The sequence below is a fragment of the Zonotrichia albicollis genome, chromosome 1, assembly GCF_047830755.1.
Source record: "Zonotrichia albicollis isolate bZonAlb1 chromosome 1, bZonAlb1.hap1, whole genome shotgun sequence".
NCBI lineage: Eukaryota > Metazoa > Chordata > Aves > Passeriformes > Passerellidae > Zonotrichia > Zonotrichia albicollis.
In genome coordinates, this window is record NC_133819.1 from 112,961,277 (window position 1) to 112,988,641 (window position 27,365).

A 27,365-nucleotide genomic window follows, 5' to 3' on the forward strand; every position below is an offset into this window, starting at 1 on the left:
CGTGCCCTGGCCCCGCCCGCCCCGCGCGCTCCCGGGATGCGCCCCGTCCTTCCTGGCGGGAAGTGACGGAGCCGCTCCGAGGGGAAGTGACGCGCGTGGCGTGCGGGCCCGGAGCGGTGTGGGGGGGGCTCGGACAAGATGGCCGGATCCACAGGTCTGTGAGGGGGGGCTCGCTGGGCCCGGGAGAGCGGCGCGCTGGGCTCCGGCCGGGGAGGCGCCCCCACAAGGGCCCGGGGCGGGTCTCCCTTAGCCGGGATGGAGGGGGGCGAGCTCTCCCCGATGGGAGAGACCCGAGTGGGGAGGAATTGTCTGCTGACAGGGGGGAAAGGGAAGCTGCAGGGGAGCCGGGACAGGTTATCACAGAATCCCAGGTTCGTTTAGGCTGGAAGAGACCCCTGAGGTCAGCGAGTCCCACCTATGGCCGAGCACCGCCTTGTCAATTAGAGCACTGCGCCGAGTGCCACGTCCAGTCCTTCCTGAAGCACCTCCAGGGACGGTGACTCCACCGCCTCCCTGGGCAGCCCCTTCCAATGTCCAATGAAAAGAAATTCCTCCTAATTCACTTCTGCCCTGGGCCCCATCCCTTCCGTCCGTGGGGCAGCTGCATCCTTGTGAGAGCCCGGCCTGGGGTGCGTGCTGGGAGACAGGGCTCCGAGTGCCGGGGGAGGGGAGAACTGACCTGCCGAGGGCCAGCGATGGATGGAGAGATGCTGGTGTCCGTGGGGAAGGGAGGAGATGCTGTTAGCCTGCAGAAAATGCTGCAGGAAAGAAAGATTTGTGCTGAAGATTTGGCCCAGTGTACTGCTGGGTGAACACAGAAGACGTGGTATAGCGATGTCTAAAATAAAAGGGTTGTCTGTGTCCCCTCTTTATTTGGGAGAGAAGGGCTTAGGCCTGTGTTGTGTTTTGGGACAAAGGCACTTCACTTTGGTGGTGACTGTAGCATAGGGGGAAGGAGGAGTGGAGCTCTCTTCCCTGTGGCATCCACTGAAGCCAAAGGGTCTCTCATAGTGAAATTTAAGGGCAAAGAGCTGCCAGTCATCCCAGGAAGCCTTCTCAGTAACCAGCACACCGTGTATGGAGCATTGGTGTGCCAGAACGTTGTGGAAAGTGGTGACAAAGAAAGGGACAAGAATACTGCATCAAGTGCTAAATGCAGAAGCACAATTTGACTGTCTCAGCTTCATTTCATGAGACGCTTCAAATACAATAAGACCTTTCCCCCAGTGCTAAAACCTGAAGTCTTCGGGCGCTTGTTTCCTCTTCTCTCATCCCTGAGACTTCATAAGTGGGATTAATATGGACCTCAGGACAGGGGAGTGAATTGACTTCAGCAGCTAGTCTAGGCTAAATGTTGGCCACTAATTTATTTCTGCTGCCAATCCAGTGGATCTTTGGGGAATTGGGACTATAACAAAAGATAAGAAACATCTGTATATTTAAAGTGATCTTGGTACCTTGCTGTTGATCCTGTGAGAAGTGCTTGGGCAGGTTTTGTTTGTTTTGGTGTTTTTTTGTTTTTTTTTGTTTTTTTTTTTTTTGAGGAAGGAGAGTCATCTCCAGTCAGTAATACATTTGGGGATGTGTGATTTTCAGAGTGGAATTTGATAAAGTAGCTTGTGAAGTAACTTTTGCAACTATGTGGAAGAGCAGTCCAAAAAGATAGCTATTGCCTATGATAAACTGAGCTAGAATGGATATAGAGAAACCCAACTATTTGCTCATCTGGGAATTACTGCATTTTGTTGTGTTAGGATTCTTTTTTACTTTTTTTCCTGTTGTCTAAATTTAAAAGGGTTTTATTATGGAGCAACACTGCAAGACTTCAGTTTGTGTCTAGGCTGACACTGGAGATTGCCTGTAATACATAAGGAAGCAAAGTTGGTTTAGGTCATGTATTGAGCACTGGCATTTGGCATTCAACCTGGATAGTGCAGAGTATCAGCTACAAAAAATCTTTGTAGTGAGAAAGGATATTTTCTTTCTACTTCAGTCCCATCAGAATAAATAGTTTTTGACTGAACTTGGATGGTTTCACTGCTGTAAGTGTTCTTTGCAGCCTTACAAGAGTTGTTTTAAAATCTCTTCTATGCAGTTAATCAGTGGGGGTTGGTTTTGCCTCAGAAATACAGCCACACTTAAAGTTCATAAAAAGGAGATGTAGGAAACTCCTAATACGTGTGACTGCTCCAAACAATGTAAAGGACCAGTACTGCATGTACATCTTGTTGAAGAAATTAAATTAAACTAATTTGTTGTAGTAAAATGCAGCAAGCAGGCTGAATCATCAACAAATCTGCTGGGAAAATTAGTCAGAGCTTCTAAAACAACATATTCTTGTAGAGAAAATACTGAGACTTTATTGGCACACACATGGGGTGGTGGGGGATTTGTTTTATACTTTCCACATAGTATGTAAAAATTCAAACTTCACCCAGAACTGCTCTTGCCAGGAAGCTGTGTTATAATAATTTGTGGAGGAGGACAGGGAATGATTTGCTATAGACTTAACTTTGTTATAGACTTAAGATTTAAATGTACCTAGCTTTGTTACTTTAGTCTGCTCTTGCTATAAAGTTCAACTTCATCATTATTTATTTCAGAAAAAAAAAAATTGACTGCATGAAGTCAAGGAAGGAAATTATAACAAGGAAGTCAACACCAAAACTTTTACTAAGGTCAACTGTCTTTTATCCCAGAAATTCCTTTCCTGGGCTTGCTAATTCTGTGAGCAATAATGTAACAAATTATGTGCATTTAACAGTAGAGAATTTAGTTTGAAAATAGCTGTTCTTTAATGTGTGCCAAAGAAATTGTATAATCAGTGCTACATTGCTGTTTAATAAGCATCTTACCTGCTTTACAAAATCTTACCTGCTTTACAAAAATTACTGTAGTGAGTAAATTTTGCATGTAGATCCTGCATGTGCTAGAAATGGATGTTTGTAAGCTGCAGTTTGATCTGATATTACAACTCCTTCTGCTTGAAGCTTGTTCTAGGTTATTTGTGTGGGTACTGCTGGAGGTCTGGGGTTAAACAAGTCAGTTTTCTAGAGGAGAGAGCAGCTATATGTAATATATAATCATCCAGTTTCATATTGCTTAGCTGGAGATTCATTCTGTTAATGTGTTTGAAAATACATAGTAGAAGATGTAAATAAACGCAGTTTCAAGTTAAAAGAAATATTTCACTAAGGCATACCATTTAAACATCTCTTGACTATCTCAAGAAAAAGAAGCATATAAAAAACATCATTGTGAGGAATTAATTTCTGCATTTTGAGAATTTGGGTCTCAGTATTATATTGCCTGTGATATGTAATATTATATACCTTATATATAGGGTTATACATATATATACACACACACACACATATATATATATACACACATATATATATAATGTGAATGTTCCCTAAAGGCACTGATGGTGTCAGTAAGTGGTTAGAATTTATGTGGGAAAATAGGAGAATTAAGGCAGCAGTGTCAAATATGGTGCTGTAACTATGGGCTGCTAATGCTTTTGTCTCCTTCCTCTTCAGCTGAGAGCTTCAGTAGCTTGGGGGAGGGTGGATAGGGCTGAATTAATGAAAATTCCCCTTGGTTTGCTGAAACTGGGTGCTCTGGGAAGAAAATTGACTGATCAACAGTCAAAATACATTATACGAGATTCCTGATTTATTTCTAGTATGTAGTCTTGAGCAACCTTTTTTGAAAGTGTGTTTGAAAGATGTGTGGCTAGATCCCTGTAAAATATTTTTCTGTAAAATCCACACTTTTAATTTCCAGTCATTCTACTCTATAAGCATGAAACAGCTTCATTGTGTAACCTCATTTGCCCATGCAAAAATGTCCTTCCCTTTGATTTTATACATGATTGATTCTGTGAGTAGAAGTGGCACGATAAACGTCAGTGACTTATTTTCATAACTTTATTTTTTACGTATTTGCAAACACTTGGTGGTTGTGGAAGCAGTTGTAAGTGTGCATGACTACAGTAAGGAAGCTGGGATGAAAATGAAGGGCTGGAAGTGGTCTTGAGTGCGTCCTAGACTCCCTGAGCTGTGGAGCAAGCGCTGAGTGTGCCATCCCCAATGGCTGGGGCTTTTGGTGGTGGTGGTGGTTTTGGTTTATTTTGCTTTGAAAGTTGGGATTTTTTTCTTCTGCTCTTAAAACCTACAATTGCAAGATATTCTATAATGTGAGATATTTTGCAATGCTTTCTCTTAAATGCCTTGAAACTCTTTTCTTCTTCATTCCAAATTAAGCTGATGTCTTGTCTCTTCTCTCCTTAGTAGGGTAAAGATTTATACCCTGAGTGTGGGACATCTAGATACTAAAAGCCATTCAGAGGAGTAATAAGGGGATGTATTCATAAGTGGGATGTAGAAGCAACGATTTAAAGACCACTTTTTCCATGTAGGAGATGTGATATAGTTTAAACTTCATGTCTAGATAACTCTGCACAGGTAGGCTTCTCTTTCCCTCTAACCCGTTCAATGTTCGCTTCCTTCCTCTTTTTTTTTCCTTCTCAAAGAAATAGATGTGTTTTTTATCCACTGTGTTTCACCTTGAAGGATGTATTACTCCCTCCCATTTTCTCTTTTATGCCTCCACCACATTGTTCACTTATTCAGAACTGGTCCAAGAAGTTTAAGAGCTTTTTAGAATTTTAGAGTCCTCAAAGTTTGTTCTGTGAGTTTACAGTGTTAGCACAGACTTCTTAAAGCTGCAAGTAATCAAACAAAACAAAAGAAGTAAAATACTGTGTTCCATGAGGCAGCAAGTACTCTGTGTGGAGCATTTTTTCCATCCTGTCCTATGCACAAGGAATTGCAATTGTGATTGTTCTGCCTGCTTAAAAACATCTTGACAAACCACAAATAATTTCAGCTGGGTTGACAAAAGTTTAGATTGCAAATTACTTTAAAACTATATATAGACCATCAGTTCTTTCCAACTTTGGGGCATATATAGGCAAGATACTCTGTTTCTTGTCAGAGTTTTGTCTGTATCATTTTCCTGCCTTTGTTCCTGGTATTTTATAACTCTGTCTTTAAATACAAACCTACTTATGTCTTTCTGCCACAATAGCTGTGTAAGTGTTCTCACAGCAAAGCAACTTACCTCTGCAATAAACAAGTGGCCTACTTTGTAATCTTCTGTTTGTTTAAGAGCTTGTTGGAAATTCAGGGATGTTATCAGACATAGTATCGAAGCCCATTATCTAAACTATTCTGTACAATCCTGGGAAATTTTAGCCTGGATAAAGGTACAGCACAGAGTTTCAGGAGGATGTGCCTTTCAGAAATTGGAGGCAGATGGTCCGTACTATAAACCTAAGCATGCATGAGAAGGCTTCTCATGTAAGAATTAGATTTCCAAGTCTTATGAGGAGTTGGTGGAATTGAATTACAAATGTATTTGTTAGTATTTGTGTTTTGCCTTATGGAAGATTTTCCAGAGGCACTGTTAAATACATGCTGTGAAACTATTCAGCTTCTTTTTGTTAACAGACCTTTCCTCTCTCTGTCCCTACTCTTTTTATCCACTATTATCTCTTCTATCTGTTATCTTTCAGTATTATCTGCTATTTTAGTATATCCACTATTTTATCTGCACTGTAGCTCTTATTTCATCTGGACTGAAACTTAATGTAAAATACTGATCAGCTTCAGGTACTCCTGTTAGGTTTTGTTGCCTTGTTGTCTCAGTTACCCTGTGGGAACCTCAGCACAGACCATGGGAAGACAAGAAAGTGCTGTGGGGGAAGTGTTCAAAGTAGCCTTGATTTAAGTATTTAGAAGGGTTTTACCAAATGCTGTCCTGCCCAAAGAATGTTTTTCTTTGTATTTGTCATTTGGAATACACTAATGATATATAATTCAAACAATATTTTGAATTGAATCAGTGTAGAAACTTATGACTTGTGAAGCTGTCAGACTGATTCTGAATAACATGAGCTTCTGGTATACAGCCTTTTCAAAAATGTGTGATGATTTAAGTCTGTGACTCTAAAGCATTTCCTAGTTAGCATTTTGGAAGGAATGGAATCTTCAACACTTAGAACTTCAGAGCACTATAATCTTTATTTCAGAAGGATGAAATACTTCAACTAGATTTTAAAAATAGTCAGACAAATTATAGATTCAGTATGCTCTTTTTAAAATTCTTGCATTAAATGAGTTTAATAGCATAAAGAAAAAAATCACCTCCCTCCATTGTGTTTGTGACTATTCATAAACTGGATAGTTAAGTGTGTTTGCAATTTGCTTGAGTAAATCAAAACATTTTGCCCAATACATATAAAAGGAGTGTCCTTTATTCAGTATATTTGCAGTAAAATGTCCAGTTTTATTCATAAAACTTAGAACTTTTCCAGAGAAGGCATTCCATGTTTTCTTTCTTCTCACTGAAATGGAATGTGTGATCATGTAAATATTAAATAATTTGAACTTTTGAATACCACAGCATATAGAAAATAGCAGGCTGAAGTATGACTCTCAAAAATAATGCAGGAAAATAATTTAATGGCAGTTCTTTTTACTAAATATGTGGTGATTGGTGCATGTGCTGATTATATCCATATGCATATGCTTATGTGTAGAACTGAAAGAATAACATTACTTGCTTTGCATAGATAAAGGTACTTTATGTTTTGTACTGTGGACAGGTGCTGAGTCATGGTGGAAAGGATCTTCATGCACATGTTAGAACAACTGTTTGCTAATCAATGACTTGTAACCCGTTTAAGACAGCTTTACAGCTTTGCTAGACTAAATCCTTGATGCTCCTCATGTTATCTGGGTCACACATTGTATTCTTAACTTTTAAAGCAGATGCTGGGAAAGCTGTTTCATGATGAAATATTGGGCTCTGCTGAGTTCCTGTAGTCTCCTGCTCCTCCTGTCCCTTTATCTGGGAAAAATAAGTTTCTATGTCATTGTAATTTAAAAGGTAACTTAATAAGTATCTGTTTAAAATAATTTTTTTCTCTCTGCTAACACAAAGTCAGGTTTAAAATGCAAGTTTCAAAAATGAGCCATTTTAACTTCCATTGGTTTTTTTTCTGCTGTAATTTAGCTTTGTGCTTTTAATAATGGGGTAATTATTAAACAAGTTTACTAAACAAGTTTGGGGGTTAGTTTATAACTTCTCAGGGTAGAAATTGGAAAGATTTCTTTGCCTGGTAAAATCTTGATTCCTTAGACTATTAAATCACCGTTAATATTGCTGGTGGTTTTTGAAGTGACAGCTATCTTTTCTAACTCCTGTTTGCTGGCTTCCTGCCTTACATGTTTTGTACAAAATTGAAACAGTAATTCTCAATTTGCTAAGCATCACAATGTGTCACTTTTCTAATTTCATACACTAAAACATATGGGAAGTTGGTTGAATTTTAGTATCTCATGTGTTTCATTCAGTAGTTGCCTATAAAGATTTAAGTTTTAAACTTGTAGTCAGCTTTGTGCATTTCCATCGTTCATGGATGTCAATTGATGAGTTATTTAGTGACTTAACTGTTTAGTACCTGTATGGTTTTTCTAAAAGTGTGAGGCATCACTGGTCATGCAGTGTCTTAGTTAACAGTGGTCTTGTTTATTAAAAAAAATGCACTTAGAGATAATACAGACTGATAAAGAAATGCCATTAATATTGGTACAAATTTGTAAAATTGCTTTTAAGCAATTTACACCAATTTTCTTTTGGGACTGCAGTCCAGTTTAGTGGGATTTATGCTATAGTTTTCTGTTGTTGTGGTAGCTTTTTAAAAAAGTTTGTTTGGATGAGGTATTTTAATTACTTTAAAAAATTATGGGACTTTCTGAAGGTTAGAAGTTTTTTCCTTTTTTTCCCCCCTCTTTGTTTTGCCAAGATCTTGCTTATGCCTTCTCTGTTATGTAGTCTTAACAGCATTTGTATCTGTAGTGAAGCAAGCTTCTTCATTAGTGTAATTTTGATGAGCACCATTAGTCATTCCCTGCCAGCAGCAGCACTCAGGACGATCGTGTTTGCATCAAAGTGTCAAGACAGAGGGATGTTGTTGCATCCTTGCTGACAAAGCTGAGTTCAGCTGGAGTTGCTCTCAGCTCTGGGCTGTATTCTGTGTGTGCTCATATCCAGCCTTGACTGCTCTGTGCTGCTTCTCGCTGATGTGCCTGTGATGACTCTTGCTGTTATTTACTGTTGTGCCTTGTGCAGCTTTAGGATGTGTAAGATATTGTTGTTCCATAACAAATCAGGGCAGTGGAGAGGGCATTTGGAAATTGGGCTGCAGGAGCTGTGGAATGGAGGCTTTCAGTGGTGCACGAGCCTTGGTAAGGGGAGATAGTGAAGAGTGGGAAAAACTTGATGGAATTTTTAAGAGATTGGCTCCTCCAGGGCTGCTGGTCAGAGGTGGGAGCAGCTGTGGTGAATCAGGTAGTTAATGGCAGCTGCACCTCCATCTGCTGCTCCTCTGGAAAAGGTGCATAAGGGGAAAGAGGTGGCAGTGGGGAGCAGAGGAAGAGGGGAGAGGCCATGAGCATGATTAGAAGTGAATAAAAATTTAACAAATATGATGTGTTTTCCTGGGAGGATATTGACCATCACAGAAAGAGTTGTGTCCATAGGGCTGCCTTCAGTAAATAATTCAGTGGGTTATGGAACAGAATTGGTAGAAATCAAATTTATTGGAAGGAGTTAACTCACTTCCTTCTGGTTACTCAGGAGGCAAGATAAAGGAAGGGAAGGCTTATGTGATGCCTTGGTAAGGTACCTATTTGTTTTTCTAGTAATTTCTCACGCTTTAAAACATAATTAATAAAACCTTAAATTGTACAAGCGTTTCCCGAAGAAGTTCTGTATTTGGAATGTGCACTCTGCTGGAGAACTCAAGTTTAAGGTCTCGTCATTCTTCATGAGAAACCGTCAGCAACTGAAACATTGAATAAATTGATTGCTTTTGCAACATCAATTTTGCGTTTTGATATGCTCCGATCTCTTACTCCAGCATCAAGATTTGTGGTTGAAACCATTTTAACATGCTTGTAAATCAGGTATGTGTCTGCCAATCCAGGTACTCATGGGTAGCTGTCTAGAAATTAATTTCTTCCCACCCCAGTGAAACTAAAGGTAGCACTGAAAATGTCATTCTGTGTAGAATTTATCATTTTCAATTATTTTCACTAGTAGGTAGTGTCTTACCGTTATGAGTATGCATGTGAAATAGAAAGCCAGATGAAAAAAACCTGCTTCTATAAACCTCTATTATCTTTATTGTTTTGTTATTTGTTTGTTTTTTAAAATCGCGTTCGTGCCCTGCCTTAAAGAAATAACCTCTATACCTGTCCAGCCCTTTTTCCCTCCAGCAAAATCTGAATGCTGAGTTGCAGTAAATGACTGAGACTTCTGCTCTATTAACTGTTTCTCATTAGCTGCCTTCTTAATATAAGCCATATTTAGCATGTTTATGGCTGTGGCTGGACTGAAATAAAAAGGAAATTCCTATGAAAGTTATTTTCATGAAGCCTAGCTTAAGTTAGGATTTTGCCTATTAAGATACTATCAAATGTAGGATTTCACTTAGTTGAAATAAATAGAAAATTTCACCAATATAATTCTGAAAACAAATATGACTTTACTTAGCTTTAACCAAAAATTAGGTTTTAAGCTAAAGGGTTATAGCTTTCACACTGCTGTAGCTCTTTGTTGCCTCATGCTGGGAAATGTTTTTCAGCAACTGACATTTCTTTACATGAAAAAAACAAAACCCAAAACCTGATGAAATGCATAGTTTAGCTTCAGTGTGGTTCCTGGAATGCACCTCTTCTTTGTAGTCTTCCAACCTGTGTACTTTCAACATACTTAATCATACTTAATGTCAAACATTGTAAAAGGGAAAGAGGTTTATCAGTTACAGGGCTCCTACATGGTATTCTATATAAACATATCCATATATATATATAGGTTTAGTCCTGCAAAGCAGTGCAATAACCCATTTAGTTCTTACCACTTCAACCTGTTCAGTATTGTAGCAAAGCTGCCTCTGAGTTACAGCGAGCATTGAGCACAGTGAACCAATGGCCTTGTGCTCTATTTGCTCTGTAGTGGTCATTGATGCACGTCTGCTTACTTGAGCTGTGGAGTCTTACCTTCCACTCATCTCTTATTAATTCTTCAAGTTAGTTGTCTTGTTTCTTTCTTTTGGGATGAATAATTTCTATGTGGAAATGAATTTTCATCTGATTTTCTTCTTGACTTCTATTCCTAGAAAATTTCCACAGGTAAGCATAGTTAGATCTGCAAATTCATTAAGACTAACCTAAATTCATGTTGCTTACAGCTCTGTGAGGTTCAGACTTGATTAGTACCTTATTCCTCATCCTGATCAATGTGCATGAGCCACCTATTGCTGCTAAATACCTTGCTTTCACCATTTCAGTTAACATAGTATAGGACTTTTTCAATTTAAACTCAAACTGTTAATGCAGAATATTCTGTTGCTCGAGTTTTGTTGCTTTGGGACATACTTGATGTAGGAAAATAGAGAAAAATAGCGTAGAGTAAATGCAACTTTATGAATATGACTGACGTAAAGAATTATGAATTTGAATTTTACTGAAATACATTGAAACTTTCCTGGAAAGCATTTGGCAACGTCAGTTTACCTTGAATAAGAATCATGTCTTGGTTATTGGAAACAGTGATTTTACTATGTGTGTAGTAACATACTTGATTTTAAAACAAGAGCAACAAGAATAACAAAGTCCATTATTGAATTGCTGCATTCCACTACTGATACCAACTTGGTTATTGCACTAACTAAGCAAATCACTAGAAGTATTTCAGGGTTTTGGAGCTTGGTTACTATGATCAATCTCAGATAACAGCAATGTCATTAGGGACACCAGGCAATACTTCTTGATAGTAAGTTTGTGATAGTAAGGCTTTTCTTGTGTGTCTTTTCAGAAGTGGTGTGAGCAGGGCAATTGGCAAACAAGAATACACATCAAGTTTACAAAAAAAACCAACTAATTTCACAGGAATATCTTCGTTATTAGGGTTAGGATTAGGGTTAGTCAGTCAGAATAGAATATGTTAGTATTTCATATGCCCTGACCCTCTTTCCTCTCTCTCCTTAATTTTTCTTTGTTTGTTTTGTTGTTTTTAATGTATTGGCATTTCAGGGCCTATTTAAGGCTCTGGTTGTTTTATGTTCTTTTTGTGGGTGTGTGGACTGTTGTTGTTAGTACAGCATTTCAGGTTTTTACTTCATTTTGTCCAGAGCAAGATGAATTGCTCAGAGACTGAAAGGAACAAGTTGTTTTCTCTGTGTTTCTCTTTGTATTTTTTTCTTCCTCTCCCTGCCCCAGGAGAAATTGTTTTATGGCTTGAAATTTGCAAGACTGACGTCCTTCCCCCCCTTTCCCTGTCCTTAGGAAATGCTTACTTTGCTGTGAGCCTGAAGCTGATAAATGGGGTTTGAGAGGTTTTTCTCTTTGTTACCAAGCTGAACATACTTTTCAGTTTCTGTTTTGCTGGAAGTCAGTGGGCAAGAGCCAACTCAAAAATTCAAAATTTTTCATACTACAGACTCCTTGACACAGCTATCTCAATCAGGAAGAATAGCATCCCTGACAGTATCTGATTGTGTTAATGTAGGATTTTTTGATATAAATTGTTCTTGTGTGCATGTTAGGATTTGTTTGTAGAGCTGTCTTTTGGAGTCTTGGTAGTATGGGGTGTGCTGGGTGAAATGGTCCTGGTACTGAGTTAACTTTCAGGACTGATTCAAGTCAAGAACTGGGAGAGATTTGAAGAGAAACTAAATCTTGGTATGGAATGTTGATTATGGACAATTACTCTAAAAAGCATAATTTTGGGTCTTACAGAAAACTTCACACTTTAGGCTCTGAGCTAATCTATTAAAATTTTGGGTTATGGTTTGCTTTGTAACCTGCAGGGACAAGAGCAGAGTGTAGGTTATCCCACTCTTGCCTGTTACACAGCAAAGAATCATTTGTTGTGTGAGGAGCTTGGACTGCCAACTCTTTGCAGGAGTGTGTCCATGTGAACTGTTTAAAAATGTGATTTAATGTATCCAGTGAGGTCTGTCAAATCTGACTTAAGTGCACAGAAGTGCAATTGTGTGTTGTCTTGATGCTGCTGATTAAGTCACTGTATCACTGAGTGATCTGACATTACCCACTGGGGAACTCTGTCTAGCAAGAACAGGTTCATCCAGGCAATTCTCATTTGTTACTACAGTGAAAGTTGTTGGTACTACTAATGGACACTGAAGATTCCTTTTTATTTTCTTTCCTGATTTTTTTTCCAGGTTATGCAGATTCTGGATCAAAGCATAGCTATAACTTTTTTCTTCACTCATCCTTTGTGGTAGTGTGTTTTTTATTTCTATTAACTTGGTGATTTAGATTGTAATGCCTGAAGTAGCTACTGATATATGAAAGTAGACCCTCATGCTTAAATTTTGGGCTTTGTTTACTGAGTCTTCTTTCATTCTCTTCTAATTCCAGGGTATTAAATTTACTGATGATTTCATGGATTTGTGTAGTCCAGTTTCATGATTCAATTTTTAAATTAAAAACTATTAGTGTATGTAAGCATGAGTGATGTTTTGTTTAAGTGAAATATATTTAGTTCAACTGTTTGTGAGAGTTTGGTAGAAGTTGTTTGGCAATTCCTGTGACAGATTTTGGGCAGGGGTGTCAGGAGGCTATTTGTCAGTAAAATCTACAGTGAAGTGATCTTTGCAGATAAAGTGAAGAGAGGTTTTGCTTTTTGTTTTCTTAATCTGGATGAAACCATCTATGTTTGCACATGCAGAGCCTTAGTCCATCATTGCAAAGAGCTGTGCTGGGTGCAGTGTTGTATTGAGCTGTAAATCACAGCCTGCTGAGGGGAATTTACCGTGCCTGTAGTTCTGCCAGTGTTCAAATTGACAGCTTTAATCCCCTTCACTTGGCAGTGTGAGGCTTTAGCTCTGCCTGTTACAGAGAGTAAAACCAACCTGTCTGTGCCTGCCTGAAGCTGCTTCGTGGTCCCATGAGCAAGTGGCACTGGGAGAACACCTGAGGTCTGGGAGTCAGCTGAAAAATGGTGCTGCTTTCTGTAATTTCATACTGCTAATGAGCTGCACGTGAAAAGAGAAAACGGTTTCATTGTCCAAATTCTGTAAATAAAATAACGATTCTTACTCAAATTCAGTCAGGAATATTTCAAAGTTTTTAGCAAATATTTGATGAATTGCATTGTCTGTATTAAAGATAAAACTGCTTTCTGAAATACCTGAAACAGTGAGAAGAGGAATTTTTTTACTTTCTCTTTATACTAGGAGAAAACTTAATGTCTGGAGAATCCAGATCATCCTTGACTGGATTTCTAGACAGAAGTTCTTGTTGTTTTTTACTGGGAAGAGAGCACAATCTTATGTGTGTGTTCCACTCTTCAAGCTAGGTAAATTTGTTTTGTGTAGAGGTTATAGCATGATCAAAGCAAGCATGTAGAGTGCAATAGCATGCACAAGGACAGGAGCAGATGCTCAAGACACTATTTAATTCCAGTTAATTTTGCTGGAAGTTTCTAAGTCTGTAGTTATAAATAATAGTAAGGGATTGGTTTTTGTTAGGTTGTTTGTTTGTTTGTTTTAAATCCACTGTGTTAATTTTTACATTATTCTGTGTCACTTGTCAGAAATCTAGCAATAATCATTTTCTATGAAAACACTTAGTAATTGCTTTAATAAAGTTTGAAGTATTGATGATAAAACATTAGTCATATATGCCAGGGACATAGAAGCAGTTGAGTGGATTTTGGGGGGGAGAATTTTGTTGTTATTGACAAGATTTTGTGTGCATGTGTGTTGGGTTTTTAGTTGGGATTATTGTGTATTTTTTTTAGCACAAGATGGTTTTATTCTTATTTTTAACTTCAGAACAGTGTTTTGCTACTTAGTTCTAGCAGTGATAAGAATGTTAGTGTGGGGAGTCTGGCTCTTGCTCTCAGATGCTTTTGTCAGATCTCTTTTCAGAGCAGATCTAAATTATTTTCTGGAGATGTTCTGGAGGTTTCCCAAGTCCTTCACTGCTCCCCTTGGGCAGTTATGGATAATATGATAATATGATGGAAAAATGTGATGAACGCAGGTCAGTTCATCATAAGGGGTTGTTGTTTTCTGGTGTCATCTCCTCCAGTTTAATGTGTTGGGTACCGTTTTATGATACAGCTGAGTCAGTGCAGTGGCTTTTTGTCACAAAAAGCTCCTTTATCCTCACACACATGGTTTTGCAAAGGAAGGCACTGAGAGCCACAGCAGTCAGCTCTGGCATTTGTTGTTCTTTTTTCCTGAGTCAATTCACTTGATTAACTGGTTGGATTTGATTTTTGCTTGAAGGAAAAACAGCTTTTTTTGCCAAATTAGTGTGACAATTTGGCTAATAGAGGAGCCTGGCTAGTGCAAGAGCAACAGAATTCTGGGAGAAGGCATGGAATATCAGGACAGTGAGCAGCTGGGTCATCCAGGCTGTGCTGAAAGGTGATAGCACATAATCAGAAATAAGTTTAAATCCTGTTTGGTACCATCTTTTATGTTCTTTTTAAAGAGCTAAACTGTGACTCAGAAGTTCTGCAGTCAGAGCAGAGGTTCTGAGAAAAGGTGGATTTAAGCTGCTGGGGAAGCCTAAAGTAATGTGTGAATGCTAAGGTACATGGGGTTTGTAGGTGGAGGTTGTTGTGGGTTTTTTTAATTTGAGACTGCACCTACCAATCAGAATCTATTCAGTCATGTGATGCAAAGTAGAACTTTATCATTTGGTTTGGCAGACTCAACTCAGAACATGTATGAATGTGGAGTAAAAACTTTGTGGTTGAAGTGTGATTGTCAGTTCTCATCTCTAGTCAGAATTAGATACATAAATGTACACACTTAATGTTTATCACAAATCAGAGTGGGACCAGAGGATGGGAAAATGTGTTTCAATGATGGTTTTTAAAAGGTTTTATGTCAAAAAATTGAGATGTGATCTGCTTCTTGATGTACTCTGCTGGTGCTCTCAGCACATGTGCTGGCTGGGCTGTGAGAAGACCAAAATGTGTCATTTTCTGCTCAGTTAGCAAGCTGAAGGAGCTCAGTAAGGGCTCAGATGAGTGGCAGCACCAAGGCAGGACGGAAGGTGAGGCCGTACATGAATGACTTAATTTCCTTCCACTGTCCTGATACTATACTCGTAATGCTTTTCCCTGGCAATTTGGAGAACTTGGACACAATAGTTTATGCCATTTTTGGAAGTGCCTCCCTAGTCTGTGTTACTAAAAAAAAGTTTCAAACACTGTTTAAGAGAGGTTATGGTTCTACCAGATAAGCTATTTGAAGAGTTGCTAAAAGGTATGTGTATACTGGTCCATATATCTGCATCAATTATCTGACTAAATAATAATATAGTACATTAAAACTCTTGATTTCTTGCATAGAGACTGCTTGGAGAACAGACTAGGGTAATGTAAAACCTGAAATCACAGTGATATGCAAATCTGAATAACTGATATGCAAAATAGTTTTCTTTATCCTTCATCTTTTCCAAACTTGATTGAAATAACATTGTGTGTACCCAGTCTTAATTTTTAGTTTTATGGAGCACCTGGATTCTTACAGTACTAGAAAGGATCTCTAGTGAAAATAATGGATAATACTAAAGTTGTAAGAAGATATAAGAAAAAATAAGTAATTATAAGCAGCTATAGCTAAGTGGAAGTTTTATGGTATTATACTATTGTTACTACATCATTGTGCATATTTTATTTGAAAATAAAAGCATTCCATGATTGCATGCACAAGTGTTAATTACCTTTCTTCCCTCAGTGCTGAAGTGCCATTTTAGCTGATGCTGTAAAGCAATTGAGCATCGTGTTGTTTAATATCTATCAATATCTGCATTTTTTCATGAATAATAATAAAAATCCTGTAATTATAGTTTGGTTAGTGACTATTAGTTGGTGTTCTCTAAAGGCAGTTAATCTCTGTATTCTGTTGTGAATATGTCTTTATCTCTCTTTAACAATTTAATTAGTGCTTCTGTGCTTATTTTTTTTCTCCTCTGGCAAGTGGCTGTATTAATCACTAGATTAAAAAAGCCTTGATTTTCAATTTGCTTTCAGATATTAGTCTTTTGTTGAGGTTTTTTTACAAATGAGTGTAATCAAGTGAAAATATTTCAGTCTTCAGTTGACATTTATTAGGATAATCTGTGTTAAATGTTACATTCTTTAATTTTGTTTTGGAGTAAATTTGCTGTATTGATTTAATATGGATTCTGGTTGATTAGAACTTGACAGACAGTCAATTGATTTTGAAATAGGCTGTGCTTGGGAAAGAGAATCTGAACTAAGCCATCTTAGGCTAAAGAGAGCTCTCCTATTTTCTGTTTCATGGCTTGTATTGGTATTACTTGGTAGTAATTAACCTCCAGTGAAGCAGTTAGTTGCTTCAAAGCAATTTGAGTGCTGCATAAATTTGTGCAGGCAATATTTGCTTGACTTGGAAAATACATTGAGCAGTTGCTAGTGTGTAACATATAAAAGCAACGAAGTTGTTACCTTTTCCTTAATGTGAGCAGTGTTAATTACGTTGTTCCATTTTCTCTAGTTAAAGTACCTCGTAATTTTCGCTTGTTGGAAGAACTTGAAGAAGGGCAGAAGGGAGTGGGTGATGGTACAGTAAGCTGGGGCCTTGAAGATGATGAAGATATGACACTCACCAGATGGACAGGAATGATTATTGGGCCACCAAGGGTAAGTGTGATGAAATAAATCATTTTTGTTAGGTTTTAGGCAATTCAAACTAAAAAAAATGTTACTAATCTACAATGTAAAGGATAGTTTAAATTCAGTGTATGGCTTTGTAGAAATAGTATACAGTTTTTCATTTTCTGGCATGTGTTTCAGGCTAGCCTCCCCTGTTTCTGTAGCTGTCTGTAAAATCCAGTTGTGATCTGAGACATATTTTACTCAGTTATGAGTATATTAATTCTCTATTTCCACTGTTACTGAACATAAGTGTACACTGATAGTACAATAAGCAGGTAATTGTCTTTCCCCATTTTGTCACATGTGCCTGATAATTCCAATTTTGTAGTAAACTGGCAATGCATTTTCAACTTCTACAAGTTTTATTGAACAGTCTTGCAGTATAACAGTGTTAGAATTTCACTTGAATCATACCTAAAGACTAGCAGCTTCTAATTACCTCTAATCCTTCTGACCTTTGAAGGTCTGTAGAATGTCATTTAGACTGACACAGCTTGCAAGAGAAGTAATCACCTCTTGTATGTCTCAACCATATCAGATATGAGTGGACTTTACTTGACTTACTGCATGCTTTCTCCTAGGTTATAATATGATGCAAAAGATGAGTGTGTAACTGAGACCTTTCAATGAGTATATCTAAGTAGCCCTCAGTTAGCACGTGCCTTTCACTGCTAGAGTGAGACCTGGCTTGTGTGTCCCTTGGGGCTGCAGGGCTTATGGAATGAGCTGTCCAAGACAGAGATCAGAGCTCTGCCTCAGTGAAAACAACGTCTTCTAAAGTAGCAGAGTTCCAGAGATAGATTCAGTGTAATTCAGATTTCTTTTGGAAGTCCTTTGCCACTTGCAGTAGGCTGCTTTGAACACCTGAATGACCTTGCTGAGCTCCTAAAAGAATTGGATGCAGCTGGGAGAGGGCAGATTTAATATATAATCTCAATGACTGTATGCTTTGGATATTAGCTTCTGTGGAATCTGTGTTGGAGTCCATTTTGAAGAAAGTTTGTAGTCTAATGTGTTGGGATAAAAACTTGAAAATTTTGACCTAGTTGTCATGGGGTCTCCCTGGCTCTCCAAAAACCCTCCAGCACTGCCTGTGACTGCTTTCGTGTTCAACCTAAAGTAGACTACTACACATCTTTGAAAAGAGATTATGATGTCTATAATACTATATTTATAATACTACTATAGAAGATCCCGTGTATTTTTAAAAAATAATCAAAGTACTTAGCCCAGCTTGGGATACACTTTTTAGTCTTGGTCAATTTGTAGTTTTGTGAGTTTATTTTCTTTATGATAAAGAGTGTATGCAAAAAATATATCTTGTGCCATTTCAGGGAGACTCAACCTTGCAGATAGAATGACTTGCAATATGTAGTGACTGCAGAAAGTGAAAGCCACCAACTCCCAAACCAGTTACAGCACCTTGAGAAGAACTGCATATCTAGTTTCATGGCGTGTAGAACATGTGTGTTTTTTGGAACTGGCTGAGTTAAGTAGATGGTACAGTTAGGCAAAACATGGAGAAAGTTGCTAATATTGTCCATGAAGTTCTTCTCATATGAGGCTTCTCTATAGTTGTGGAAAAAAAAATTGCTTATCAGTTTTTTTATTGCTTCATTTGAAAGGTGACCCAACAGCAAGAGAGGAGGTTTTTGTTTTGGATTAATAGAAACATTTTTTTGACTTACAGAAAATGAAATTTTACTTTTTTTGGGAAGCTGGCCAGGGATGCCTGGCTTGCAGTAAAACAGTGACTTGATAAATTGAGCAAAATTGAGAAGCCACCTGGATAAGGGAATGAAAATGAGTGCTGTTCTTGGGTTTTTCCAGAGTTGTGAGTAGAATTATATACATTTTGGCCTATTTTCACTGTAACTGACAGCATCCCTCTCTGGGGAAGAAAATTGTTCTGGCTGAATGAATAATGAGAATTTTAGTTACTGTGTTTTCTGGCTGTGGCAGCAACAATCTTACTTGTAGCAGGATAAGATGACTTCTATCTGGCCTTCAGCTTTTAATCATAGAATCAGAATGGTAAGGGTTGGAAGGGACCCTAAAGATCCTTAAGTTCATCCTTAAGATGTTCAACATCCTGTGCCATGGGCAGGGACACCTCCCACTAGACCAGGTTGCTCAAGAGCTCATCTCATCTTGAACACTGCCAGAGTTGAAGCATCCACAGCCTCCCTGGGCAGCCTTGTCCAGTGTCTGTCCTAATTACAGTAATGGGAAAGAGTAATGGAAAACCTTTAGTTTTTCACTGTTTCTTTGTGACCTGCTTGCTGTTCAGTCTCTGTGCATGCTCAAAAATTATGGTACATGGTTAGGGTGCTTCTGTAGTCCTGTTTTCACTCTGCATTTTAATTAACCACAGACTAGCCTGTTGTTTGATGCTTGGCTATGTGGTTGATGCTTCTGCTTGGAGAGTGAGTGACTGCTGACTGATGCAGAACAGGTTAAAGATGATACTTTTGGAAAGCTGAGAGGCATGTTGCTGCTTTTTTGTTCATGTTGGCTCTTTCTGTTGTGCCAGTGCAAAAGCAGGTGTAGAAATGGAGTTCATCTTCGTTTTGGAACACAGAGGCACGTGCATCAGTGACCAGCAAAGCACTGATCTTTGGCATGGCCTACTTGACAAGATAAAAAAAAATAGAACCATATCTAATTCTAAGTATGCTTGCACTTAGAATTATCCATTCCATGGTCACTTTGGAATGACATCTGCAAACTAGCAGTCTCTTGCTTTACTGTCCAAACTCATAAATCCTCCAGTAAACCAAGTGATTCTCAGCTGCAGAAATTTCAGATATTTTCTGTAGTGCTAACTGCTTCCAGGATATGTTTCTTTTGCAGGTTATATTTTTATTTTGATTTTGGTTATATCTTAACTGTTAAATTATTGGCATTCTTGTCTTCCTCCATTTCCTTTTTTTTTTTTACAGTATTACATATTTCATTGTGGGGGAAGGTGGTAATTTTCCTAAAGCTAATTGATTTCTCTTAGTCCTGTACTGTGTTGTTTTGAGGATGCAGGTGGATAGAAAGGATGAGAGCAAATGTGAGTTAAAAACAGAATTGTATTAAAACTTGTGTATGGTGTAGTCAAAAAGCAGTGTAATTTATGCATAATCATGAAGTAATCAATATTGCCAAAACAGTGGAAATCAGTCAGTAATCCAAGACCTTCAGTTGGTATACAATATGAACAAATTTATATTTATTTCATATTTCATAATTGTTATTCCTCTTGCCTTTGTTCTGTTTTTAAAAAATTCTTAATATTTAGCTTTCAGTAAAATGCATTAGTCTGTTTTTTTGCTTTCTAGACAAACTATGAAAACAGAATATACAGTCTGAAAGTAGAGTGTGGACCTAAATACCCAGAAGCACCTCCTACAGTTAGATTTGTTACTAAAATTAATATGAATGGAATAAATAATTCCAATGGAATGGTAAGTTGAAATGGTAAGATCAACCATGTTGTTAATTTACACTAAAAATATTTCTGTGAAAATCAGGTGAGGAATATGCATGTTGCACAGAGCTTTCTATTTAATGTTTATATTATAAGTACATATTTCAATTGAAATTTGATGGCCTACTTCTTCAAATCTTTGTGGCTTTTTGTGGCTTACCAATGAGATGAGCATTATTTATAATATTAAGACAGTTGTTTCTTTTAAATGAAGATGAAGGTTTATTATTATATTATTATTTGAATTAAATGAAGATGAAGGTTTTAGTTTTGAACAGAAAAACAACAAGTGTTTAAGCTCTGTGTAGGTATTTCCTTCATAATACTCTTATAAAAGGGGATTAGATTCGTATTGTAGCAGGAATATTACAGATTCTCTCTGATGTTTCCACTAATTAAAAATTGAGGTTGTTCCTGATGAGACTCACTCTGGATGTATTAACTCACCTGTAATGAACTGTTGTATTTATACTCTTGTTTCCTTTATACTGGGTTTATTAAAATCCAAGGTGAGATTCTGAACTTTGGTCTTACAACCTTTTGATATAGCTGGTAATCACTTGCATTTTAAAGGTCAATTTGCAGTAAGTTGCTTTCTCTGATCCTGCAGTTAGGGTGGGATGAGTTCACAGAGGAGCTGTGGCAGCAGCTCAGGCAAGCTTGTTACTCACCAGGTTCTTAAATACTGTGAGCAACTGGGGTGCCCCTGTGCTCAGAGGGGAGCTGTGAGCTGCTTTGCGTTTGCAGCGGTGTGTGCATCTGTCAGCAGGAAACACAATCACCAACACAATCACCATTTGTGGGTACATTTGTCTTTAGTGAAGGCAGAGTAGTTGGGTTAAGGCAATACCTAAAGGTGCATTAGCATATTTCGATTTTAAATAATTTGTGAGATTTACAAGAAAGATGGACTTGCATTTCTGTAATTAACAGTACTGAACTGTGAATGTCAAGTGTCTCAATGACTGTAGCAGGGGAAGGAAGAGGTTCTCAGGGGATATTTTGGGCTGTTGTAGGTTGTAGAGTGGTGTTTGGGTTGGTCTTCAAAAGTTATTTCACTAATGCTTCAGAAATAGTCTAAAATTACTCTGAAAATACTTTTATGTAGCTAACAATCTTAGTCTACCTGAATATCCTGTTAAAATTGCTATCTGCAAATTAGCTCATGCCCTTAATCACAACTGTGGCTTGTTGACTAAGGGTGTGTGTTTATTGAGAAGTTGTGAGAAGCAAAAGCTGCTTATGGTATGTTTGGAAGATGATTTTCATACCTCTTCTAGTACCATAGGAACGTGTATTATTCTGATTCAGTGAAGAAATATGCTGTCATGGCTTAATCTCTGCCTACCTCAAGGTATAGGTGTTGGTTTCCAGAAGCAGGACCTTAGACTAGCAGAGCCTGAAGGCTCTTGTTTACTGAAGCCAGTAAGTTTGAGCTTCTGTTTGGAAAAGTCTACATTCACTCAGCTTGCTGAGGAACAGGGTGACTACTGTGACAGGAAATCTGTGTTGTTGTTTTAAAAGCACTGTTCAAATTGACTCATTGCTACAGGAAAAATTGATTTTAGTAAGTTAATAATCTTACATCAAACCATCATTAATTTTTTGCCCCAGAAGATAAACTCGTATATGTTATGAAGGATTTCCTATGCAAATGCATAACTTCTTTTCTTTTTTCCTGATGGGTTTAAATGGGAGTAAGTAGTATTTTTAATGATAGGAATTTTCATAAGTAGTGAATTTAAAACACATTTATTATATAATTTTTAATGTGCCCATTGTCCCAGTGTCTCGCATTTTATCTTATTTTGTCTTTGTGGTCATTAGAGGAACCATGGAACAAACAGTGGGGCATGTTCAGCATCCTGGAGCAGTTGAAATAGCTGCTTCCTCATAGCTCCTTCATGTTTCTTCCAAGCTGTTCTCCCACTTTCTGGTCATCTTTCATGTAATAGATCATAAGTGGTTTGAATTCTTTGAATTAATGGCAGAGTTTCATCTGCAGACTTCGTCTACTATCCGTGCTTCTGCAGGCACCCTGGGTTTTGCCATGTGGCCAGCGTTTGGTCACATTGCTTGTAGATGTCAGGAAGAAGTTGTGACTTGCTGAAAAAAAGCCTGAGACAAACAGCAGCTGAAATTGTTTTGTCTTAGCAGATTACACTCAAAACATTTGTAATGTTGTTAAGGTAGGCTTGTGTGCCAGTTAACATCTGTGGAAAAGTAGGGTCCACACTGGGGATTTTAGAGGGTGATAATTTCTGTTGAGTTAGAGTGTGATTGGTACAGGGGAAAGATGGATAAGTGTAGTTACTAGGGATCTGAGCAAGCTATTCTCATACTGCTCTGTGGGCAATGGTTCTCTACTTTTTTGATTAAAAATCCCTTTACTCAGAAATTCCTTTACTCTTTGCATGAAAAGGGCATGTGTGTAATGAATTTATCAATACTGACAGGTACAACTTTATTGACTTTTTGTTTGATTAGTCTGTGAGAGAGGAGTTTGTAAGTAACTTCTCTGCCAGCAGCATATCTTCAGGAATCACTGATAAATTTACTGCAGGAGAGGAGAGAACTAGTTCAGGAATATTTTATCTCAAAAGACTAAGGTGCTGTGAGGCACCCCGTTAAATTGTCTTTCTTTTCTTATCTGCAAGTTAAGAAAAAAGTTTGTAGGTTTTTTTTTTTAACTTACCTATGGATCTGCTGTATTTGTGTACAGAATTAGGTTACTAAGGTCAGAAAAACAAGACTAAGTACTTGTGTAGAGCTGCACAAAATGCTTTTATGTGCTAATGGCATCACTGTTGTAAAACTGTAGATTATTATTGCTAATGCTACAGGGTCTTTTCTCTTGGAGACGTACTTACTTATCTCATATTGATAAAACACAGGTTGCATTCTAATGTGCTGTTTGTTTTCCCATTTTCTTTTGAGGTTGTCTGATTTTTGCATCTGTGATGGTGCTCCTCAGCAGTCTATCTTGCAGGATTTGCAATCACTTCTGTTCATTAGGATACCATTTACAGCTGGAAATACTTGTTTACTTTTAAATCACTTAGGACTCAGCTGTAAATCTGTAAGCTGCCCGGTTACTGTTTTGACTATGTTTGCTGTAGACATTTGCTGCTACTTGTTGAAGTTACTTGGAACATTGTAAACACTAAATACTTTGTATAATTGTGTAAAATTATTTTTATTGTCAGCTGTTTAAAAAAATAATGCATTTCGTAGATTGCTTCTCTTATTATTCAGGGTTCCACAGTGGTGTACCTCCCAAAACAATAGTCTAAATAGTCTTCAGATTGCAGTTTGCAGGTTTATTAGCTTTTATGTGACCTTGAAATGTCTCCCTGTGTTCCAGGATGTGCATTTGAATATTACCTTATGCTTTTGTGTGATTTGAACATAGTTTGTGTCACTCTCTTAAATGTCTTTAAATGTCTTATCATTGTTCTTCATAAAGTGAGTTTATTATGCACTAACTTGGAAATCAATTCTGCAAGACAGAAAACAGAACCTGAGCCAAAATCTTTACTGCTGCAAGATGTTATGAAAGAAGTTGGTGACTTGCAGAAAAGAGACTTGAGATAAACAAGCAACAAAAATGTCATGTTGCAGTCGTCTTTAGTCAGAAAACATTCACAGCAATGTTAAAGCAGAGTTTGCAGTCTGTGAGTTTTTTTTGTTGCAAATTCCCAGGAAAAAAGAAAACCAGGAGGAGCTTACTCTTAAGTGATCAGCTCTCATGTTCCAGTCTTTGTAGAATGGCATTATTTGAACAGCAGTGGTGACTGGCTGCTGTGTGCTGTAATTGAGGCAAACGCCCAGACCTGAGGGAACCGACAAAGGCAGGAGGAGGAGAAGCAAGGGCAAGGAGGATGGTGTGAAAGCAGAATTTCCAGACTGAAGTTAGATGTTTATTTCTGTAGTCCCAGGGCAACTTCCTTTCCAGCCATTTTGCATAGTATCTACCACATTAACCCAAATACCCCTTTAAAAAAGTAGCAATAGTACAGGAATTACAGTGATGATTTCAGCAGTGCTAACTTTCACAACCTTTTTCTGTATTGGCTCATACACTCATGTATTTTAAACCGGCATGACATTGCTCCATAATTTAGCTTTTATTTTTATGGTATTTTTCTTTTTTATCAAATGTTTGCAATAATTATTAAATCATCTGACTGTCATTCTTACTGTAGCTTGATGATTCAAGTTGTTGTTGGCAACTCTGCTGACTTTAAGGGGTTCCCAGCTCTGAGCAGAACATTGTGTGAAAAGAAATGCTTTTAAGTGCTGAGCTGTAAATAAGGTCAAGGATCCTACCTAGGGACTTCTTTCCAAGGTGGTGCTTTAAACTAGGTGGGTTCTGTCAGTTCAGATCACAGAATGTTTCCCTGTATATGGTTTAACTGAGCTGGTAGGCAGTAGCACTGTTGAAGGAACAAGAGAGGGAACATAAGTTTCTTGGGATAGTATTGCTGCCCAAGCCAGCACATTGTTAAACCTTGGCCTCAGTTTCCTCCTACAAAAGGTTTAGTCTGTTTAGTCTCATCTGGTGTTCTGAAAGTAGCCTCACTTCAAATAATCTAGAAATAAAACATCTGTGTTAACATTTCTGATTCCAGGTTTTTTTTTTTTTTTCTTTCAGCTTGCCCTAATTAAGATGGGATAAGAAACTTCTTGATGTTTTATGCTACCTAAATCATAAACCAGTGGTTTCCAGCACTGTTGTAGCCATATGGGCTGCAACTCTACCAAAGGAATCCAGTAGCATGCAATAGCCCTATTCCTGCCCCAGGGCCTGCTTTGCAGTTGCACAGCTATAGGCCCCTCTGTGCTCTTAAGTTCCTCCATGCAGGGGTTGGGAATTAACCTGCTGCCAGAACAATTCCCAGGATGACTTTCAATTGCTGACTTTCCTGTGGAAACCTCCCCGTTATAATATAATTGTGTAAATTGTCCCACAGGTTTTTAAACGCATAGGAGAAGTCCCATGTCCTTTCCTTTCAGTTCATATTCCACTTGGTAAGTGATGTACAGTAATCTTCACGGCTCCGTAAGATGACTTATGTGAGAAGGATGCAAAGAACTAAGAAATGTCCAAGCATTACAAATCAATTATTTCAGTGTTTCAAGACATTTCTTAATACATGTAGTGCCTCTAGATGTATGAGAAGCAGCGTGTAATATCTGTGTGAAAGAAATCACCAACAGTACTTGCAGCAAAGAAATAATAAGGGAAATGTTCCTTTAGAAAGGTGCATATATTAGCATAGTGAAGGTGATTATTTGTTTCTTTTTGGGGGTAATTTGAAAAAAACTTATAAATTTTGTGAGGTAGCAGTTTCAGTTTTGCAGTGAACAGTTTGCTGATGTCCTCTTACCATCCTTTTTTCTTCACACTAATATAAGTAGCAGCACAGATGGAAGGGTCCACCTGCATGGATTTTATTGCAGAATCTGTATCTGTGTGTAAGTATATGATTGTTTTCCTTAAAATATTTTAGGAACACAGGGACTTTATGCCACAGAGAAGGTGTCAGGGAATGCTTAGACCATTTCTTAGAGCAACTGTCGATAACAGTTATTTATGTAGATATTTTGTGTTCAGTTATAAATTAGATTTCTCTCTTCTTTTTCCAGGTGGATGCACGGAGCATACCAGTGTTAGCAAAATGGCAAAATTCATATAGCATTAAAGTTGTACTTCAAGAGCTAAGACGTCTAATGATGTCCAAAGAAAATATGAAGCTTCCACAACCTCCAGAGGGACAAACTTACAATAATTAATTTTAGCTGATTCTCAAACTTCTGTCTTAAAACAACAACCTTCTACTCATGTAATGTCTTGATTAAATCTCACAATGCAAACACCCACACATTAAAGAATTTCAGCTGGTATACATGACCTGGACATTTGTAAGAATATATATAATATATGTATGCCCAATATGTTTTCAGGCACTATGGGAGAAAAAGGCAGCACAATTATTTTTTTTCTCTTACTGAGGCACTGTCATTTAAGCATAAGCCTGAAATAGCCTATAATTGGAATTCAGGTTTTACAAGATGAAAGCATGACAGAAAGTGTCAGATTGCTGTGGAATAATATATGTTACTGAAAATAATTTCTGGAGAAGGCAAAATATAAATGGCATGCTTTATCCATCTTGCTTAGTAAAAGAGCTGCAGTTAAATTTGTTTTAAGGTAGCAGGTACAGTGAATACCGTTGCTCATCTTGTTTAATTTTGCAAGGGTGTGGGTGCCGACTACTAGTAGTGTCACAAAGTATGTTCAGGATTGTTTTGATACCTGTATTTATAAAATGGGGGGATTAATTTCTGTTAAGCAGCTCCTGTGTTACATGTATTGGACATGGCAAATATTTGTTTACAGTCTTTGTTCTAATAAACCATGCATTTAAGTTTTAGTGAAACAAAGGAAATGTATGGATATGTGATTGAGATTAAAGTTAGTCTTAAAATGTAAATAAACTGTGGAAAGTGTCTGAGGCTGTGCCATTTCTATAATAGTCATGTAATATATGGACAGTAACTGGCAGAAGTAGTGGAAAGCCAAACATAATATTGCTGCTGGTGTTACGTGCACCTTTTGCTCTTATCACTTTTGTATGGTTAGTTTACTTGAGAGGTCAAGATATTCCATATGTTGCAGGGGAGTAAGTTCTGTCATCTGTAGTATCACTTCTTTAGAGAAACTTGCACTCTGTGTGTGTGTATATAAATATATTAAAAACAACCCCGAACACCAAACTAAGCCCAAAATAAAAACAAACAAAACCCCTTTGCCTACCCATCTGCCCTTTAGTTCACCTCCAGATTCTTTCCAGAAATGAGCTTAACTTTCACTTTGCTTACTTGACCTCTAAGCAGTTTTCAGATCATATTGTTGAAGTCTGTCCTACTTCTCAGTCCTTTGTCTTGTTTTCTTACATTTTTTCCTCTTTTATGTTACTTGCCTTTTTTCCTTGCCTGTTCTGCCTTTGCCTTTTCTGAAACACACAAAAAAGAAACTTCAGGAAGCTTTACTAAAAATCACACCTGTGCTACAGATTATCAT

At 37.8% G+C, this 27,365-nt stretch overlaps 1 protein-coding gene across 5 annotated transcripts; it reads left to right on the plus strand.

Annotated features, from left to right (window-relative positions):
* UBE2V2 (ubiquitin conjugating enzyme E2 V2) lies at positions 1–26,793 on the plus strand. Of its 5 annotated transcripts, none has more exons than XM_074550756.1 (6): positions 1–154; positions 16,643–16,788; positions 20,130–20,255; positions 25,252–25,309; positions 25,697–25,756; positions 25,928–26,793. In XM_074550756.1, the coding sequence occupies exons 1-6, from the start codon at positions 139–141 to the stop codon at positions 25,975–25,977; spliced, it is 456 nt and encodes a 151-aa protein (XP_074406857.1). In that variant the 5' UTR covers positions 1–138; the 3' UTR covers positions 25,978–26,793. The 5 variants fall into 5 exon arrangements, with proteins under 5 accessions (XP_074406857.1, XP_074406865.1, XP_074406876.1 ...); XM_074550764.1 differs by having other exon boundaries at positions 25,700–25,756; XM_074550775.1 differs by lacking the exon at positions 25,697–25,756.
* Positions 26,794–27,365: the final 572 nt, after the last annotated feature.